The sequence below is a fragment of the Arvicanthis niloticus genome, chromosome 12 (genome assembly GCF_011762505.2).
Source record: "Arvicanthis niloticus isolate mArvNil1 chromosome 12, mArvNil1.pat.X, whole genome shotgun sequence".
In the NCBI taxonomy this organism is placed as follows: domain Eukaryota; kingdom Metazoa; phylum Chordata; class Mammalia; order Rodentia; family Muridae; genus Arvicanthis; species Arvicanthis niloticus.
In genome coordinates, this window is record NC_047669.1 from 10,057,795 (window position 1) to 10,076,896 (window position 19,102).

At 42.3% G+C, this 19,102-nt stretch overlaps 1 protein-coding gene across 1 annotated transcript; it reads left to right on the plus strand.

The window, feature by feature from the left end:
• The first annotated feature begins 37 nt into the window (after positions 1-37).
• Hrg (histidine rich glycoprotein) lies at positions 38-9,576 on the plus strand. Its single transcript, XM_034515608.2, has 7 exons — positions 38-295; positions 2,216-2,326; positions 3,054-3,144; positions 4,647-4,813; positions 5,515-5,595; positions 7,375-7,476; positions 8,658-9,576. The coding sequence occupies exons 1-7, from the start codon at positions 113-115 to the stop codon at positions 9,501-9,503; spliced, it is 1,581 nt and encodes a 526-aa protein (XP_034371499.1). The 5' UTR covers positions 38-112; the 3' UTR covers positions 9,504-9,576.
• Positions 9,577-19,102: the final 9,526 nt, after the last annotated feature.

A 19,102-nucleotide genomic window follows, 5' to 3' on the forward strand; every position in this document is an offset into this window, starting at 1 on the left:
GGCCCAGTTATACAACAACAACAAAAAATCTATAAAGACCTTGATCAATTGAGTGTGTGTCACTGTAGAATTCTCTGCTATGGTGGACCACAGCGGATGATGCTTTAGCACAATGAAGGCGCTCACCACTGCATTGCTTCTAGTCATCCTGCAGTGTTCCCATGCCCTGAGTCCCACCGACTGTGATGCTTCCAAGCCGTTGTCTGAGAAAGTTCTAGACCTGATCAATAAAGGGCGGAGGAGTGGCTATGCTTTCCAGTTGCTGCGGGTCTCTGACGCCCACTTGGACAGCGTGGTAAGACATGGCCAATGGAGGGGCTGAGCTGGGGGACAGTGTGGAATCAGGGGAAAGGGACTGGAGCCTCAGAGCAGACTACTTTGCATAATTAACAACTTTAGTCAGGTTTCTTGTTTAGTTTCTGAGGCTTGCTCTAAGTTGTTGTGTTTGCCTCTCAGCTAATTTTCGTTATTGGCATGTCAGTAACTATGCATCAGTCTGTAACTATTCTGAAGCACTATAGAGCCCATTGAATACTGGGAGCTTTGAAAAGGAAACTAGAATTAGCTGTGCTTCTCAAGAAAATAATTGCCTGCAAAATTCATGTAAGCCAACTGTGAAAAAATAGGATAATTTTGTGACCGTATGCATGCCAAAGATATTGGAGTAATTTAATGACAGATCTCTTAATACTGAAAGGGAAATAGGCAGGTGTGTTCTGGAGGATAGATGGGATTTGAATAGGTGTATTCTAGCACCACATCTTCCAGAGGGAGCAGGGAATCAGCAAGAGGGATATTGCAAAGCAATTGACTAAGCAGATAGGGATTGCAGAAGTTCAGCAGGGCTCTGGAAAGGCTGGAATCCAGTGTGAAGTTGAAAGAGAGTGTGAGCTGATCTTGAAGCCAAGCAAGCTTGCTGTCTTCATTTAAAAGGTATGGTTGTTTAAACCGGATTTGATAGGCTAATCGGGACTATGGAGAGCTGCTGTTTCCTCGCCCTGCAGCAATAACAGTAACAACAATAACAATTTCATACATTCTCTGCAATGGAATATCTGAAACAAGAAGCCAGACCAGGGACAACTGCAGATGACACACAAAGCAGTGTATACTTTTTACAGCATCGGAGATGGCAAGCCACTGCCAAATGCAGAAAACAGGAACACAGGAACTTAAGACAGCAAACAACTTCATGACCATCTGTCACACTCTGAGCTCTTTATCACATTGTCTGACACAGGGTCAAAGAGAATGCTACCTCTGAATGGCGGTACAGAAAGTGGGGGAGGGGACACAGGGGGAGGAGGGGACTGAGGCAGGTAATAGGGACATGAACTAAGAAGCTATTCATGTATCCAGGAATGCAGAAATGAGGACCAGAACAAGGCAGTGGTCAAAATACGGACTAGACAAGACATGAGAGACATTTCAAGGAAAGACTACTCAGCCTTGTTTATGATTGGCTAAAGGAAAAAAGCTGATAATCACAAGATGTATTTATATTTTTTTCTTGCTTTTGTTCTGCTACTGTTCTCTGCTGCTAAGGAGGGAGAGCCAGTTCAGGAACAGAGGGCAGGACCACAAATACAGACCAGAGGAGGGGATAGTTACTGTCACTTTTAACTCTGGGCTTGCACTTTTAACACCTACCCAAACCAATGGGCCATTTAGTGGTAGCTTCTTAAAGGTGAGAGAAGAAACCTCTGGATCCATAGTAGTGCATGCTATAATCTCAGCACTTGGGACTGTGAAGCAGAAAGATCAGCTCAAAGCCAGCCTGGGTTCTTACATCCTAGGATCCTGTTCTTTAAACAGAGGGAGAACGAACAAGGGACAGAGAAATGGGAATGGGAAGAAAGAAGAGAGAAAGAAAGGGGAAGGGACAGGAAGGAAGGGGTAGGGGAGAATGGAGGAAAAGAAAGGAAAGAGAAAGGGCAGGGAGCTGGAGAGAAGGCTCAGCACTGGCTGCTCTTCCAGAGGACCCACACGGCAGCTCACAATTGTCTAGAACTCTAGTTCCAGGGGATCTAGCACCCTCACACAGACATGCATACAGGCAAAAACACTAATGTACATAAAATAAGAATAAATAAATCATTAAAAAAATAAAATGAACAACAACCACAACAAAAAATCCAAAATAAGTCAAAACAAAACAAAAAAAATCTCTGTGTTCCCACATCCTCCTGACCTGTTCCTTCCTTGTCACCCTTAGGGAACAGCCACCATCTACTACTTAGTTTTAGATGTGATAGAATCTGACTGTTGGGTCCTCTCCACAAAAGCCCAGGATGACTGTCTTCCAGCTAGGTGGCCGTCTGAAATAGTAAGTAACTGGAGCCGCTGGGTTCCTCTCATCGTCCATTCTTCCATTTAGTCCGCTCACTCATGGGAGTATAGTCTGGGCTATGCTGGGCTACCACAATGGGAAAAGCTGCTGGTGTTTTGAGATTCATGAAGATGATATTAACCTTCAATAGTACTCTTGAGGTGCCCTGGGATAGCATCACCAGCTTCAAGTCTTGGGCAAATCAGCAAACATCCTTAGGCTTCAGTCTTCTCAACTCTAAAAAGGGAGAGTCGGAGTACATGGACTCCAGTGTTGTTTCCAGACCACGTAGCCTCTGAATTTATGAACTGGAAATTGTGTGCTGTGAAGACTGATCCCATCAGCAGTAATGGCCACAGTTGCACTGAGGAATTAGGTTTTGTCCTGCATGTGGACCTGGATACTGGGACCAGTCTCCCTTTCCCAGTTGAGAGTTCAAAGGAATGAGCAGACGCAGGATGCTAATTCCAGAAGTGAAAGTTTTACACACCATGGGGCTCTATCTAGTGCTGCCTCCTTTGAAAACATTTAGGATATGGTCACAGTCCTTTTCAACAGGTGCTCTCATAGGGTTTGGGGTGCCAATGGTATGCAGCACACAGTCTGTGATAAAACAGATGAAGAAATCCCCGAATACACAATATGTGAGATGGTCACTGTGTCTCCTCACAGTCAACCTGAGGCACATAGGTTCACAAGGGCTTAAAATCCTCTTGTTTTACAGGTGATTGGACAGTGTAAGGTAATAGCCACAAGATACTCAAATGAGTCTCAGGATCTTAGAGTGAATGGCTATAACTGCACCACAAGTTCCGGTAAGGTCACTGGCTGAATTGCTAATTGACTCCAAGTTAACATAGAACTCAGTCATAACAGTGGCATCCATTATGTAACAGCATGACGGAATGGGAGGGGGAGCCTGTCCATTGGTTCTCCATTAATTAGAATATGAATCTCCTGAAAATAGACAGAGGGCAGCTCCCTGCCTCTGGCATACCTCGCTTAAAGAGATTTACTGTATAGAGGTGGAGATTTAAAGAGACAATGTACACCATTGCAGAGGCTTAGTTCTGAGGTTAGGCCAGCTTGAGCTTGAATTCAAACCTCGTTATTTACCAGTTCTTTCTTAGTCAACACTGTTGAGATGGAATCATGTCTTCATTGTGTCTAGATTTTGCCCCCAAGGTCATGCCATTGAATGCAGGCCAACTCCAACTGTTTTATCTCCAGAGTAATTGTGGCATGGGGAACAGGTTACTTAATCTATTTTGGCTGTCTTTGTTTAAAATTCTTGTTGGAATGAAATAGAATGAGCACGCTTTGCAGAATACTTGGCACTTCTTAAGAATTGGCTTCAACAGCTAAAAGTTCTATATTCCAGTGTATAAAGTAGTTATATACTGTGTTACATAGTGCCAACCATTCTATTTAATCTTATACAAGGCTAAGAAGTAAACATTATGGAACTTTTTATTGCAGAGATAAAAATAATTGGGGCTGGCAAAGACTCCAAGGTGTGTTCTCAGAAGCGCATTCAGGCATGGCAAAGAATGCTATTTCTCCACCTCTACGGTGTTCATGCCAGACTCTTTAAGTATTTTAGTATTTTTTCCAAGAGAATTAGGGGGTTTTTGTTGTTGTTGTTTGGTTGCTTTTTTGGTTGTTGTTTGTTTGTTTTTAGCAAAACAGGGTTTCTCTGTTTAGCCCCGGGTGTCCTGGAACTCACTTTGTAGACCAGGCTGGCCTTGAACTCACAGAGATCTGCCTGCCTCTGCCTCCTGAATTAAAGGCATGGGATTAAAGGCATGTGCCATAATTTTAAAAGGACATATTTCGGCTCAAACAGTTCAGGAGTTCAGACTGAACAGTCAACAACACAGTAGCTTCTATAGGAAACTGCTTCCAGAAGTATGAGTCTGAAGGCAGCTACAGGGTGATTCCCTGTGGGTGAGAAAAAAAGGAGAGAGAGAGAGAGAGAGAGAGAGAGAGAGAGAGAGATTGTGCTCAATCATTTTCTGTAGCTTTAACTTAAAGCTGTCATTCTCTCCTTGACAAAGATAGGGAATGTAGATTAAAGCAGCAATTTATAAAGTCCGGAGTGGGCGTGGCATCATGGATGGCGGTCACACTGAGCGGCAGGGCAGAACAGCTCCTGCCTCATTGATCTTGACAAGTTACTTTAACCTTCAATTAGTCTGTCTGTAATAACAGTGTCACTCTTGGGGCTACGCTTACATGTGCTGTATCCTGACCTGGCATTGCCATTGTCATTGCCAATTCTGACCCTGTGGCATCACTGTCTTTCTCCTTCCTCTAGTCTCTTCAGCACTTGGCAACACCAAAGACAGTCCTGTACTCTTAGACTTCTTTGAGGATTCCGAGCTCTACAGAAAGCAAGCCCAGAAAGCCCTCGACAAGTACAAAAGAGAGAATGGTGACTTTGCCTCTTTCAGAGTGGAGCGGGCAGAACGGGTTATAAGAGCGGTGAGTTCCCACTACCCCCAGCCTGGCGGATGTGAGCTGAGCGGCTCGCCCAGTACACAGGCCTCATCTTGGGCAGCTGCCTTCTAAATCGGAAGAGGAAGGTTGCAAAACAACGCTTAGCATGTGAGCCCATGTATATGAAGTATTTAAATGTCTGCACACTCCCACGTGTAGACAAAGCCTGTAAATGTGGACAAAGCCTGTAAAGAGAAGCACATCAAACCAGTGGGGATAGGGCTGGAGGGGTGGCGCACAGGTTCAGAGCACCAACTGCTCTTCTGGAGGACCTGGGTTGGATTCTAAGAACCTACGTAATGGTTTGGTTCACAATCATCTGTAACTCTTGATCCGGATCAACACCCTTTTCTGACCTCCTTGGACAGAAGCATATGCAGGAAAAACACCTCACACATAAAAACATAAATAAAATGAAAAAAAAAGTAACAGTGACACCCCCAAGAATGAGGATCTGGGGCTCAGGGAAGGTGTTTTCCCTGCTATGCTTCTGCCTGTTTACGACAGAATTTCTGGAGAATGGTGTTCTCTTATCACTGATGTAATACATTTTTATCCAGCAGAAACCAAAAGATAATATATTCATCATTTTAATACAAGATATACAAGATGTTGTATAATGGGTATCTATTACATTTCCTCTTGGCTTTTATGCTCATGAAACTGTGTTGCTTCCTCTGTTCTAGAGAGGAGGGGAAAGAACCAATTACTATGTGGAATTCTCGGTGAGGAACTGTTCCACACAGCATTTCCCCAGATACCCTCCGGTAAGTATGACGCACTGTCATTTACAGTGTGCCCACTACCCCAAGGGGCTCCTCATACACATGTTCACACCACCCTAGAAGATAAGCACTCATATTCGTTCTAATTTGAAGATGGGAAAATGGTTTCAGAATATATATAACATTATATACATATGCCTAGAATTGAATTTTTAATTCTTTAAGACTAAAGGCTTAGTGAGCTAATAACTAAGATATACTAAGTCCATCTACACCAAGTATCGATGCTTGCAGGTATCCCGGATGACTAGTGAGGATGTTACTGTGGTCCTGCCAATCTTGGTTAGAATCCAGGACTTCTTCCTTAGTCAAATTGACCCATTATCTGCTGGAAGTTCTTACTAATGATGCCCAATATTTCCTCCCTTTAGTCCTCACTTAGCAGGTATTTGGTCACCGTGATGAGAAAATGACTGATGCACTCAGTATCTTGGTATTTACAAAGCATCTCCACATATACTATTGTCAGCTGAGCTTCACAACATCCCCGCTGTGGAGATGCACGTGTCTGGCTCAGTTACCCTGGGATGAGGCCTGACACTTACCTGTGTACTCTTAGTTGATTAGTGTTAGCAACATGGAACTTTGTTCTGTTCTCGACTCGAGACCTTTTCTGGGGTTTAATGACACATCCACTTTCTCCAGCCAGAAGGGAGGTGGCATGTGCTGTGTCATCAACTTCACAAGTGCATATATATACATATATATACATATATATATATGTATATATATGTATATATATGTATATATATGTATACGCATATATGTATATATACATATATATGTATATATGGTGTGTAAATATAACATATATATTTCTGTACGTGTATATGTATATGTATATACATTCCAGCTGCTCAAATTCCCCACTTGAGCCAGTTCTAGATTCCTCCTCAGAAGCCATAAAAGACAAATAAATACTCTGTTGTGTTTGTGTGGTGCTAAAAACCAACTGCAGAGTCATGAAGGCTGGAGAAGGGGAAGCTAGCAGCCTCCCCTCACTTAACTAAAGCTGCTTGTACCTGTGGGTATAACACTCCTTTACAAATACTGAATTTCAGAACCTTTGTACAATTCATTTCTCACTGCTGGTAAGTGGCAAGTCCAAATTCATATAGGTCTCTTTGACTTCAAAACTGTACAGATGGCCTCAGGGCATAGCTTTTTCTAGAAATGAATTGCCTTCTTGTCCTTTGACAAATGGGTTTAGGGGCTTCTGGAACACAGAATGCCAGCCAGTTAGAACCAGCAGATACCCACGTTAACAGGACTCAAGCAAGCTCGTCTTTGTAGTGGCTCTGCCTTTCCCAGCATTTGCAAGTTATACAAATCTATCTTCAACAGCATTTCCTGTTCTCCCAGGCACAAGCAACCCAGGTCTTTATTGCAAAAACACTAGCCTAAGGGCAGCAGGTATGTGTGTCCCTAGTACTACATACAGATGTGCGGTGCTTGTGTCTGTTCATGGAAGAAACCCACAGCTGTCTGATAAAAACCTGTGGAGCCAGTACTTCACCCAAGTGTTGACTATGTGACAATAATAAATAGCTGATGGTGTGTGTAATAGTATTGTCTTTCCTTTTCCTTCTTTCTTTGGGTGTGGTACATGTATGTCAATGATACAGAGCTGGCCCCTTTCCTTTTGTTCATGTAAAGCTTTTCTTGGCTGGAAATTTTCACACCCTGTGGACATAAACAAACGTATGGGCACATTCACTGTATACTCCTCTTGCACACACTAACAGACATTTCCCTTTGAAGGTCTTTGGATTTTGCAGAGCAGTTTTGTCCTACAGTATAGAAGCCTTTGACTTGGAAACCCCAGAATACACTGACATAAACTGTGAAGTCTTCAACACTGAGGTGGGTTGGCTGAGCATCCTTCATCATGAGCAGGACCAGACTAAGTGATAATTTCTCTCACATGGTACATTTGGTTCTTATGATGTGTATGTGTGTAAGAGAGAGAAAGACAGAGACAGAGTCACAGAGTAGGTTTGTTGTCACCAAAAACATGGCTCCATAGATTTTATTTGTTTGCTTGTTTGTTCTTTTGTTTTGTTTTTTGAGACAAGGCCTCACTATGTAGCATTGGCTAATCTGGAACTCACTATGTAAACCAAGCTGGCCTCAAACTCATAGAGATCTGCCTACCTCTGGCTCCTAAGTGCTGGGATTAAAGTTATACTCTGTGACACCTAGCCATAGGTACAACACCATGCCTAACCATAATTTTTTTTAGTTAAAGTCTGTTTTGGTATACAACTATAATTCCAACATGTGGGAAGCTGAAATAGAAAAACAGCCAAGTTCCAGGCCAGGCTGAGCTATAAAGAAAAACTCTGGCTTTTTTATTTGTATGTTTTTTAAAGCTAAAGCTGAAGACTTACAGGTTAAGTGTCTGTCTTCTGGAGAGTGAGTGTCTTGGGACTGTGTTGGGAATGTCAGATCCATCAAAAACGCTAGTTTGACAGAGAGTTACTGTTCCTGGATAGAGTTTCATCACTTTTCAGTGAAATAAGAAAAATAAGGTTAATACAATTTTTTATAAAACAGAATGTAGTCCATTCAAAGGACCGCTCTTACACTGACATTAGCTTTCTGATTTGTCATATTTCTCTTGGGAAGTAATAATGCTATTCAACAACAGATTTCTTTTTTATTTTAAATGTAATTTGGCTAGAAAAAAATGTAAGAACCAGAGCTGGAGAGATGGTAAGAGTACTTGCTGCTCTTCCAGAAGACCAGGGTTCGATTCCCAGTCCCACATGTCAGCTCATGGCTGTCTGTAGCTCTAGTTCTAGGGGATCTGATGCCTTCTTCTGGCCTCCACAAGCACTATATACACACAAAGTGCACAGACATACATAAAGGCAAACCCCTACATATTCTAAAATAGTAATTTCTAAAAATTCAATGGCTTTTTTTTTTGGTACCCTACTTTTTAAATCATTTTGTGAAATCTTTGAGAGCCTCCGGTCTAAGTCAAACCCAACATCTAACTTCTTACATAATTATGTTCATGTCTCTGTGTCCTTTACCAGGATCATAAAAACATGAGTGACATAAAACCCCATTGGAGCCATGAACATCCTCTTTGTGACAAACATCTGTGTAAGTTCAGCAGATTCAGGGATTACCATAATACCCAGAAGACATATGAACTCGGATGCCCACCTCCACCAGAAGGAAAAGATAACTCAGACACACCATCCCTTCAAGAAGGAGCCCTTCCACAATTGCCTCCTAGTCATCCCCCTCCTTCTACCCGTGGACCCCCTCATAATCACAGTTGTAGTGAGCATTCTTGCCATGGACACCACCCTCATGGCCAACATCCCCATGGACACCACCCTCATGGACATCATCCCCATGGACACCACCCTCATGGACAACATCCCCATGAACACCACCCTCATGGACACCATCTTCATAGGCACCACCCCCATGGTCATCATCCTCACGGACACCATCCTCATGGTGACCACCCCCACGGACATCACCCCCACAGTCATCATCCCCATGGACATAATTTCCTTGACTATGGACCTTGTGACCCACCCTCCAATAGCCAAGAACTCAAAGGTCAGTATCATCGGGGCTATGGTCCACCACATGGACACTCAAGAAAAAGAGGTCCAGGTAAAGGACTCTTTTCTTTCCACCAACAACAAATTGGATATGTCTACCGACTCCCTCCACTGAATACAGGTGAAGTTCTCACTCTTCCCGAAGCCAATTTCCCCAGCTTCTCATTGCCAAATTGCAACAGACCCCTACAACCAGAGATTCAGCCCTTCCCTCAGACACCCTCGAAGTCATGTCCAGGGAAATTTGAGAGTAAGTTTCCACAAACTTCCAAATTTTTTGGATATATGCCTCCAAAATAAAACCTGACTCCTTGGTAGGGGGAAGAGGACAATATTCTGAATAAATAAAATATGACCAGTTAAGAAATGGAAAGTGTAACTACTTTAACTTTGGTTTCATTCATAGGGAAGTATGGGAAAGAAGCCAGAATGAGACAGATGGGCAAATAGAAATGAGAAGAAAGATGTTGTCTTAGTCAGGGTTTCTATTCCTGCACAAAGCATCATGACCAAGGAGCAAGTTGGGGAGAAAAGGGTTTATTCAGCTTACATTTCCACATTGCTGTTCATCACCAAAGGAAGTCAAGTCAAAACCTCACACAGGACAGGGACATGGAACACTCAGGAGGCAGAGACAGGCAGATCTTTGTAAGTTCAATGTCAGCTTATCTACAGAGCAAGTTAAAGGACAGCCAGGGCTACACAGAGAAACCGAAACAAACAAACAAACAAAAAACTGGCTACCAACTGCAAAGAAAGTTTTAGCATAATCATGAGAATGAATTCAAATGTTCAAGAAATATCACTTATGTTCCAATTAATTCCCATTTAATGTAGGCACTCTGCTGGGCTAAGGGGAAACTAACCCTACTCCTTCCTGGAGTCCCTTCAGCCTGCCTCTCCCCACATAGATTTGTCCTGCTGCCCTAGAGTCTCACATAGTGCAGAGTTTAGGGGGACGCAGAGGACCACTGGCCTGCACACATCTCTCTGTGAGGCTACTTTAACTGAACTTCTGTGTCCAACTAAGGATGAAGGAGTCCCCAGAAAGATCATCAGGAGACAGGACAAGATGCACCACACAGCTGTGTCCTCCAAGGGATCTGGCCCTGGCTGTGTTTCCAGAAGGGACAGCAGAACTCTTTGCTTGCACTTTAATCCTCTCCCTTTAGAAATCTGGAATCAAGCATCTGGAGCCAGGTTAATACACTTTCAGATTTCCTCTACCCTCTGGCCACAATGGTCATTAGTACTCTAAACACTGAATAACCTGCCTGGCACAGGCAGTGACCAGTTCCAGCAACCATTTAAAACATTAGCCAACCACAATTAACCAGGCTGACCATTGGGGGGGGGAGGGCATTCTTTGACAGAAGCATGAACACAGAGTCAGCTGATTGAGCCAAGTTGAGAAAAGGGGGAGATAATCAGGAAACCAAAAACGAATAAACTCAAGTTAATAACCCAAAATATTATTATCCCAAAGAAACATTTAATTTGTAATTCACAGAGAACTTTGAGAAACATTTCTTGAGTTTATGAAAATATTTCTTGAAAAGGAGAAATTGTAATACTTAAGTTTCATGCCTGGATCATTGTAATTGATACCCTATTGCAGTTGCTACAGTAAAACAATTGTATTAAAAATGGGAAACAAGCTGGGCATGGTGGCACATGCCTCAAAGTTCCAGATTTTAGGAGGCAGAGGCAGGTGAATTCTGAGTGTTTGAGGCCAACCTGTAAGTTCCAGGATGGCCAGAGTTATGTAATGCAGAGAACTTGTCTCAAACAAACAAACAAACAAACAAACACAAACAAGTGTTGAGATTGTATCTTCTGTAAAGCTAAGCTCATTGTAACGCTAAGTGCTGGCCTACAAGATCTGGAGTCTGCACATAGCTTCTGGAAACCTGCCCCCAGTTAATTCTGATTGGTAAATAAAGATGCCAGCAGCCAATAGCTGGGAAGAAGAGACATAGGCAGGGTTTAGGTTTCCCAGGAGGAAGCTGGGAGAGAGACAGCACAGGCTTGGGATAGAGAAGAAAGGAGAATGCCCTGGGCCAAGAGAGCGCGGCTCAGAGGGCTGATTGAGTCAAGAGCAGCCAAGATGGAACACAGAAATTAGTGAGTAGTAACAAACTCGGAGTTACTGGTAGGAGGTAGATTCTAGCAGCATGCAGGGCAGGCAGCTGCCCAGGTATTGTGCTGCTAAGGCTTATTAAATAAAAAGGCTGCGTGCGTGTGTGTGTGCGTGTGCGTGTGCGTGTGTGTTGTCCAGGAACACAAATGATCAAAGGCAGGAAGGAACCCGTGCCAGGATTTTAAAAATAAGTTTTACAACACAAAAGCATCAGTCCTGTATTAAGCTTCTTTGCGTTTTCGCCCCAGCCTTAGGGAATAGTAACTCCTGGAATAATAACTCTGAAACTTAAGTATTTTTACAACAACCTAGGTCATAAGCTTTGGCTGTTCCCTGATTAGATCATAACTTGGTATCCCATTTACTCTAATCTAAGTTCTACTATGTGGCTGGTTACCTCTGCTCAGCTCCAGTGCTTCTGACCTGTTCCATGTTCTAGGATCTCTCCTCCCTATCCCAGAATCCTTTCTGCCTACTGGATGTCCTACCTTCTATTCTACCCTTTCCTATAGGATCTGGGTTTTTATATTGACAAGTGATACAACCATACAGTCCCCAAGAGATTCTCTCTACAATTCTACCTTTTAGTCCAATGAAAGGCTCTTTCTCTTACATCAATAAACTAATACAATAATAATGAATATGAGAACTAACAGGTAAGATTTACACTATGTCTAGCCCATATGTTTTGGCAACCTTAGAAAAAGTATATTATTATCTTTTATTCTATTAGTGAGTTCAGAGTTCTGTAACTAAATCAATTTCTATCATAACTTGCATTATCAACCTAAAACATCTTCTTAGATCCTAAACAACATATATGTGAGACTATAACTATCTAGTCTTCAACCCCATCATAGACTAGAGAAGGAATAAATATTATCTGAGTATGTAGGAAGTTCAGACAAGCAGCTTCTAAAACTAAAGAAATAACAGAGACAGTTGGCTCTGTAGACAGTTACCCAAAATATCTCTAAGTCGCAGAAGGATCACCTTCAGCCTTCTGGCCCAGAATATCTGACAGACTTTCTGTGAAGTAGGAACTATTTGTCCTTTCAAAGTGTGGTGTCAACTTCCCTGCATCCATGTTTGTCCAGTTTGGAGAGCATACTGACAGGAGTTGAAGCAAGGGCACTTTCTTGCTCAGTGGCTAGCTTACCACGTTTGAAGCAAATTACATAGTTTCTTCGATGCTCATTATATTTCTTGAAGTCGAATGGGAGTAATGCCAGGAGGAAACATGTCTTGTTGTCAAAAACATCTTTAAATGCCATATTCTGTAGGTCTCTGAGGGTTTTGAGGACCATTTATCTATCTATAATACATCTGAATAGGCAAACATTGCTTGTTTCTAGCTACTAATATCTGTTCGACCTAGGATGCATATTTTTGTGATAAACTAGTCTAGCATCTAACATGACCATGAGCTTGATTGACTACCTATTAAATTATATTACTTATCTTAAACAGTCTGTAATAGCAGCTTTAAAAGGCCTAGAACTAAACTTTGTATTTTTTAAATGAGCTGCATATGTCCAATACCTTAAACAAGAGTTGAAACATAACATACAGTATGTTGTAACAGAAAAAAACCTTAATCTTTGTGTGTATGTACAAAAATCTATACCAATGTGGCATGATTGGCTTATGGAATGATTTTTTTTGTTTAAGAGTAGAGTCAATAATCTATCCCTTTTTCAATTATTCCTATATTATTTTTATACCCCATTTTTCCCTTTCAAACCCTCTCCTCCTACATAAGAAGGAAGGTTAGAGAAAAGAAAAACAAAGAAAAAAAATTCCTGAGTTTAACTTCCTATACCTTGTTTTCTTCTTGATCAAGACCATTTAAAAACTTGCAACCAACCCCTTAAGCAACAACAAACTTTCATAACCCATTGGATGACCAAAAGCACTTCCACCCCATCGTTTGGGAATGGGGTGCTGTTCTCTTAATATTTCTTCCTGCTGATTTGGGGGTATAGATTTTCTTTTGGTGGGGTCCAAAGGAAATTGGGAGAATGGTCAAGTCTTAAGAAAGCTAGCTGTAGGGCTGAAGAGATGGCTCAGTGGTTAAGAGCACTGGCTGCTCTTCCAGAGGTCCTGAGTTCAATTCCCAGCAACTACATGGTGGTTCACAACCATCTGTAATGGGATCTGATGCCCACTTCTGGCATGCAGGTATGCGTGCAGACAGGACACCCAAATACATAAAAGAAGTTCATAAGTAAGTAAATAAATAAATGGAAGGAAGGAAGGAAAGAAAAATGGAAGGAAAGAAGGGAGGAAGGAAGGAAGGAAGAAAGGAAGGGAGGGAGAGAGGGAGGGAGGGAGGGAGGGAGGAAGGAAGGAAGGAAGGAAGGAAGGAAAGAAGGAAGGCAGGCAGGCAGGCAGGCAGGCAGGCAGGCAGGCTGGACCTAGTGAGCTAGCTGCTTTGAAGTTGTCCTGGAAGCAAGTTTTATGAAACAGCAACTGAGAAAGTCTGTGAGGCTGGATCACCTGGGCTCCTTGTTCTGCCTTCATTGGTGGCTGGTCATTTTGCTCTGAAAGCACATAAACTCTCACAAATAATATATGTCTTTGCATAAACATATGTGTTAAAAATGCATTGTGCACAGATCATTTAAAGATTATTCTTTGCTTTTTGTTAGAGCAAATGAAAGACATCTGTCTTTCTTAAATTAGTTGGAAATTTAAAAGCAAACTGCAATATAAATCCCATCCATGCCCTATGAAAGGATGGCATGTAATAATGTTATGAGGACTCTGAAGCCAACACGATTTATTGGCTATGTAGAGATAAATTTCAGCCAATCTCAGAGCTGTTCCCATGAAGCAGGATCAGAGTATACGTTACCTGCCTTTTTCATTTTGATAATTTTTTTTCATGTTTGTAACCAAGATTTTCAGGGGTCTCCCCCTATCATATCTGATTTTTATTAATTTTGACAGAAGCCACAGTTTTTCTTCTCCTGTAGAAATACATATGAAGCATCTCCCCCAGTCTAATAATTTTTTCCCTCCATTCACAAGGAGGAACATTCTTAATATATACAAGCTGATTTAGTTCAGCAAGTTTTCCCCCACAGTCCAATGTCTCTCAGCAGCTGTTGTTTTTTTGTTCAGTAGCATTCAAATATTTTAAAGTCAACAATGCACTATATATTCTATCTCTGGGGGGTGGTCTTTGTTACCTCTTTCTATTTGTTAAACATCTTTTTAAAAGTACAATCGGATGTCTCTACAACTGCTTGTCCTGTAGGATTGTAGGGTATGTCTGTAATATGCTTTATATTATAATATGCAAAAATGTTCCATTTTACTACAGACATATATTGGAGCATTGTCAGTCTTAATTTGTTCAGGTATTCCCATAATTGCCATAACATCTAATAAATACATAATTACAGAATCAGCCTTTTCAGAACTTAAAGAAGTTGCCCATTGAAATACTAAATATATGTCTATAGTATGGTGTACATATTACAGTTTACCAAACTCTGCAAAATTAAACATATTCATTTGCAAAATTTCATTTACTTTAATACCTTTAGTGTTACTTCTTGCATGTAATAGAATTTGGTTATATAAAGAACAAGTAGACTATTTCTTTATCATTTCCTTGGCTTGTTTCCAAGTGATAGGACATTTTTACTTAAACGTTTGCTATTAACATGGTGGGTTTTTATGAAATTTCAAAACTGGTAACACATTTCCTATCAATAGCTGCTCAATTTCATCATTACCTTGTGGTCAAGGGCCTGCCCGAGCCTTATGGTATCTCCTATGTGTTTTATATAACGGATGATTCCTATTTCTGATCACTTGTTGTAGTTGAATAAATAGTGAAGTCAATTCTGAATTAGGTCAGGAGTTTCAATATGCATTACAACTCTCTCTGTATATTGAGAATTACTATATTAAGTTACTATATTAAGAAATTCTTGAAAAATCTAATAACACCATAAAAATTGCATATAATTCTGATTTTTGAACTGAATCATAAGGACTCTCAACCACCTTACTTATTTTTGTAACTTATACTCTGTATTCCTGAGTTATCTGCATTAGTATAAAATGTAGGGGCTTGAGAAGTTGATGCCCCTTCATGAGGGAGAATCCAATTGGTCTTTGTTTTAAACTGAAGTCGCTTGCTCTTTAGGTGTTTCCTATTAATATCTCCCAAAAGTGACTGCATGCTCTTTGCCAGTGTGCATTTTCTGCCCATAATGAGGCAATCTCAGCATTAGTAAGAGCTACCACTGTCTCTGCTGGATCTGTGCCTGCTAATTGATGAAGTCTCATTTTTTAAAATCCAGAATCAATTCAGAAACATTTTCTATATATGGTTTTAATTTTTACTTTGTGTATGTGCTAAGCATATCCATTCTAAGATATATCTCAGTCAGTAGAGTATGGGACTATTAAGCCCAGAGTTGTTGGTTTGAACCCCAGGTTGGATAACAACTGTAATTCTTGAGTTTTTCCTCTCAACCTCAGAGACTCAGAATAATAACTGAGACTCAAATATTTGTACAAGTACCTAGGTCACGGCTCTGGCTGTTCCCTGGTTAGACCATAACTTAATATATAATTTATTCTCTGCCACATGGCTGGTTATGGCTGCTCAACTCCAGTGCTTCTGACCTCCATGTTCTGGGCTCTTTCCTCCATCATTCTATCCCAGAATCCTTTGTGCCTACATATATCCCTAACTGTGTTCTGGAGTGACTTGTGTGGCTACAGCACTTGCCAGCTCTTATTGTGAATGGGTCAGCTCAGAGCCTTTGGAAGATTCCACCAGACCCCCTCCTGAAGGGAGAGGCTGAATTACATTCCTCAGGAAGACCATAGAGGGAACGGAGCACATAGACTCATTCCTCAAGGTGGCTGACCATTGCCTCTCCCTACCCTCATATTCCCTAAGGACCAATCAGTTTAAAAGTCACACTGTTCTGCCAATCACATTGTGCCTAGAGGCTGCTGATCTATTCTAACCCTGAAAACTGTATCAAAACTGTCCAAACAGGCTGCCCGGGGGCATTGCCTGTCCTTTTGAATGCAGGATGACCCCAGCATTCTGGAAAAATAAGTTCCTCTTGCTTTTGCATCAATCTTCAGCTCCCCGTGAGTCACTGTGGGGGAGGGGCACGATAGCTAAGGCTCAGAGTCTTACATATGGTGCGTTGGCTGGGAATTGACCCCCTGTGGGGATACTTCTTGACTTAGTGACTGTGAGGAGCCTGAAGCAAGTCGGGAGGACTCCCCTCCATTAGACCCAGCCCCACCAAGTCACCTAGTTACTGGATTTTTCTGCCCATGACAAGGGTGATTTTTCTATGTATTGATTGTCTCTTTGTGTGTTACATCTTGACCGTCCAAAGCAAAGGTGCCTGGTTTGTCTGGTGTTCATCATGTTTGTTTTTGGTCTGGGACTGATGAAATTTTTGGACATAGGACAAAAAGTTTCCACCACAACTTGGAGCCTTATTTTGAACCACTGGGATAAGGTCCAAGGATGGGCACATAATCTGTCAGTCATGGTAACATGGTTGTTTGGAAAGAACTCTTGACTGACCCTCCTTCTTGGATCCAGCCTTTTCTTCCTAGCAGGGTCCTGGCACTCCAAATGCAACCTGAGCCACCCAGAGGCCATGAGCAGAAGAAGGAAATCCTCCAAGATTCAGGGACTTACTAACTTGCTAGAATCTGTTCTTTTTTACCCACCGGCCTACTTGAGATGACTGTCAACAGCTCTTACAGGTTTTTTCACAACCGAGGAGAAAGAGCACATTCTCCTGGAGGCTAGAAAGAATGTCCCCTCAGACACGTGGGCACCATCAATTGACCTGGTTGTTGTCAACAGCGGGTTTTCTCTGACTAGACCTGACTGAGACTTTATTTCCGCAAAAGGTAAGGGGCACCTGAAAGTCTGCCACCAGACTCTGTTGGTAGGTCTCAAGGGGGCCACACTAGGCCCCACCAATTTGACCAAGGTATATGAGGTTAAGCAGAAACCAGACGAGCCACCCACAGCCTTTCTAGAGCAACTCATAGAGGCATTCTGTCAGTATACACCCTATGACCCCAGCGGTGAGGATCACAAAGCTACCATGACTATGGCTTTTATAGACCAGACTAGTAGTGGAGATATCAGGAAAAAGCTTCAGAGGCTGGAGGGACTTTTTGGGCTGACAAGGATCTTATGGCTTGATTGCAAGCTTTCCAGATCAGCCACCAGGAATTGTAGCCTACACTTAGTGCCCTGTATAACACAAGTACCCCAGAGGTAAGCAAAGTGGAAAGGGATGTTCCTGGTGTTGTTGACCATCCTGACCTCTGTTAAAGTAGATGGAGTAACTGCCTGGGTTCACGCAACTGATGTCAGACAAGCACCCGAACCTGATGCCAACTGGAGAGCAGCGAGACACTGGAGCAACCCCCTCAAGCTCAAGATCACCTGCCCTTCTGCAAGGCCAGATGGCTATGGTGTATCTTCCTTCCTGAGCTGAGACTCAGCACCTCACACAACCCTACCAAAGTGACTTGGCAAGTACTATCAACCACTGGGGATGTAGCTTGGTCCACTACAGTATAAGACCTTATACTTGGTAACTAAACCTTGTCTTTGATCTCTGTAAGTTAGCAGCAGGCCTTGACTCCTGGGATATCCCCACTATAGAGACACAGGGACAGGGATTTTCTGAATGTGGGGGATGAGTGACTTTTGAATCTAAATCGTGCCCCAGAAGTGGCCTCAGAGGTTGGGGCTTAGGGTGCGAACACCCAAAGTTGAGAAGTATCCCGCAAGAAATTCCCATATATGTGAGACCCTGAGATGAGAGAAGCCAGCAGCAGGCCCATCAGTGTGTGTGGAGGGGCAACCACTTTTTCTGTGCTACCTGAGGGTGTGAAACATTGGGAAGCACATACTGGAGACTATTGGGGCAGGATTGGGGGATGATACGTAAGGATTCAATGGCAAAGGTACGGGAGGGACTAGCCAAGAGAGAGAGAACCCAAGGATGTTTTGAATCTTAGTTTAACAACTCCCCTTGGTTTACTACCTTGATTTATGCATTGTTAGGACCCCTGATCATTTCGTTCCTGCTTCTGACCTTTAGCCCTTACATTTTGAATTGCTTGGTTACTTTTGTTGAAGATCGAATAGGTACAGTGCAGTTGATGGTCCTGAGACAGGGATACTGTGCACTAAATACAGAAGACCAGGGGTATGACCTATTAGAATACCAGTAGGCCGCCTGCCTCTCCTTTTGGATGCAGATGACCCCAGCATGCGGAGAAATAAACTCCTCTTGCTTTTGCATCGATCTCCAGCTCCTTGTGGCTCACTGGGGGCGGGGGTTCCCAGTAGCTAAGGCTCTTCAGAGTCTTACAGTTGAAGCACCTGCTCTTCCATGGATCAGCAGTCATTGAAGGTGTGAATGCCTGCACATGTGCACTGACTACTGTGTTCACTTTTGTGCTTCTTATAAATGCAGTAGCTTTGTGCAACCTTTTACAAGTGTCTGTGTTAATTTAGCATTTTAGAAAGTAGATAACGTGTCGACCAGGAGCACTTGACTTCCTACACAGATGCCCGCCATTCCTGCTTTTAGACAACAGTTTACAAGTTTGAATGCCACTCTTTACTCAGATTCTCTACTAAGTCAGCTACACAACTAACGTTTGTTTGTTTTTTTTTTTTCATTTTGTTTTGTTTTCTTGGGACAGACAGGATTTCTCTGTGTAGCCCTGG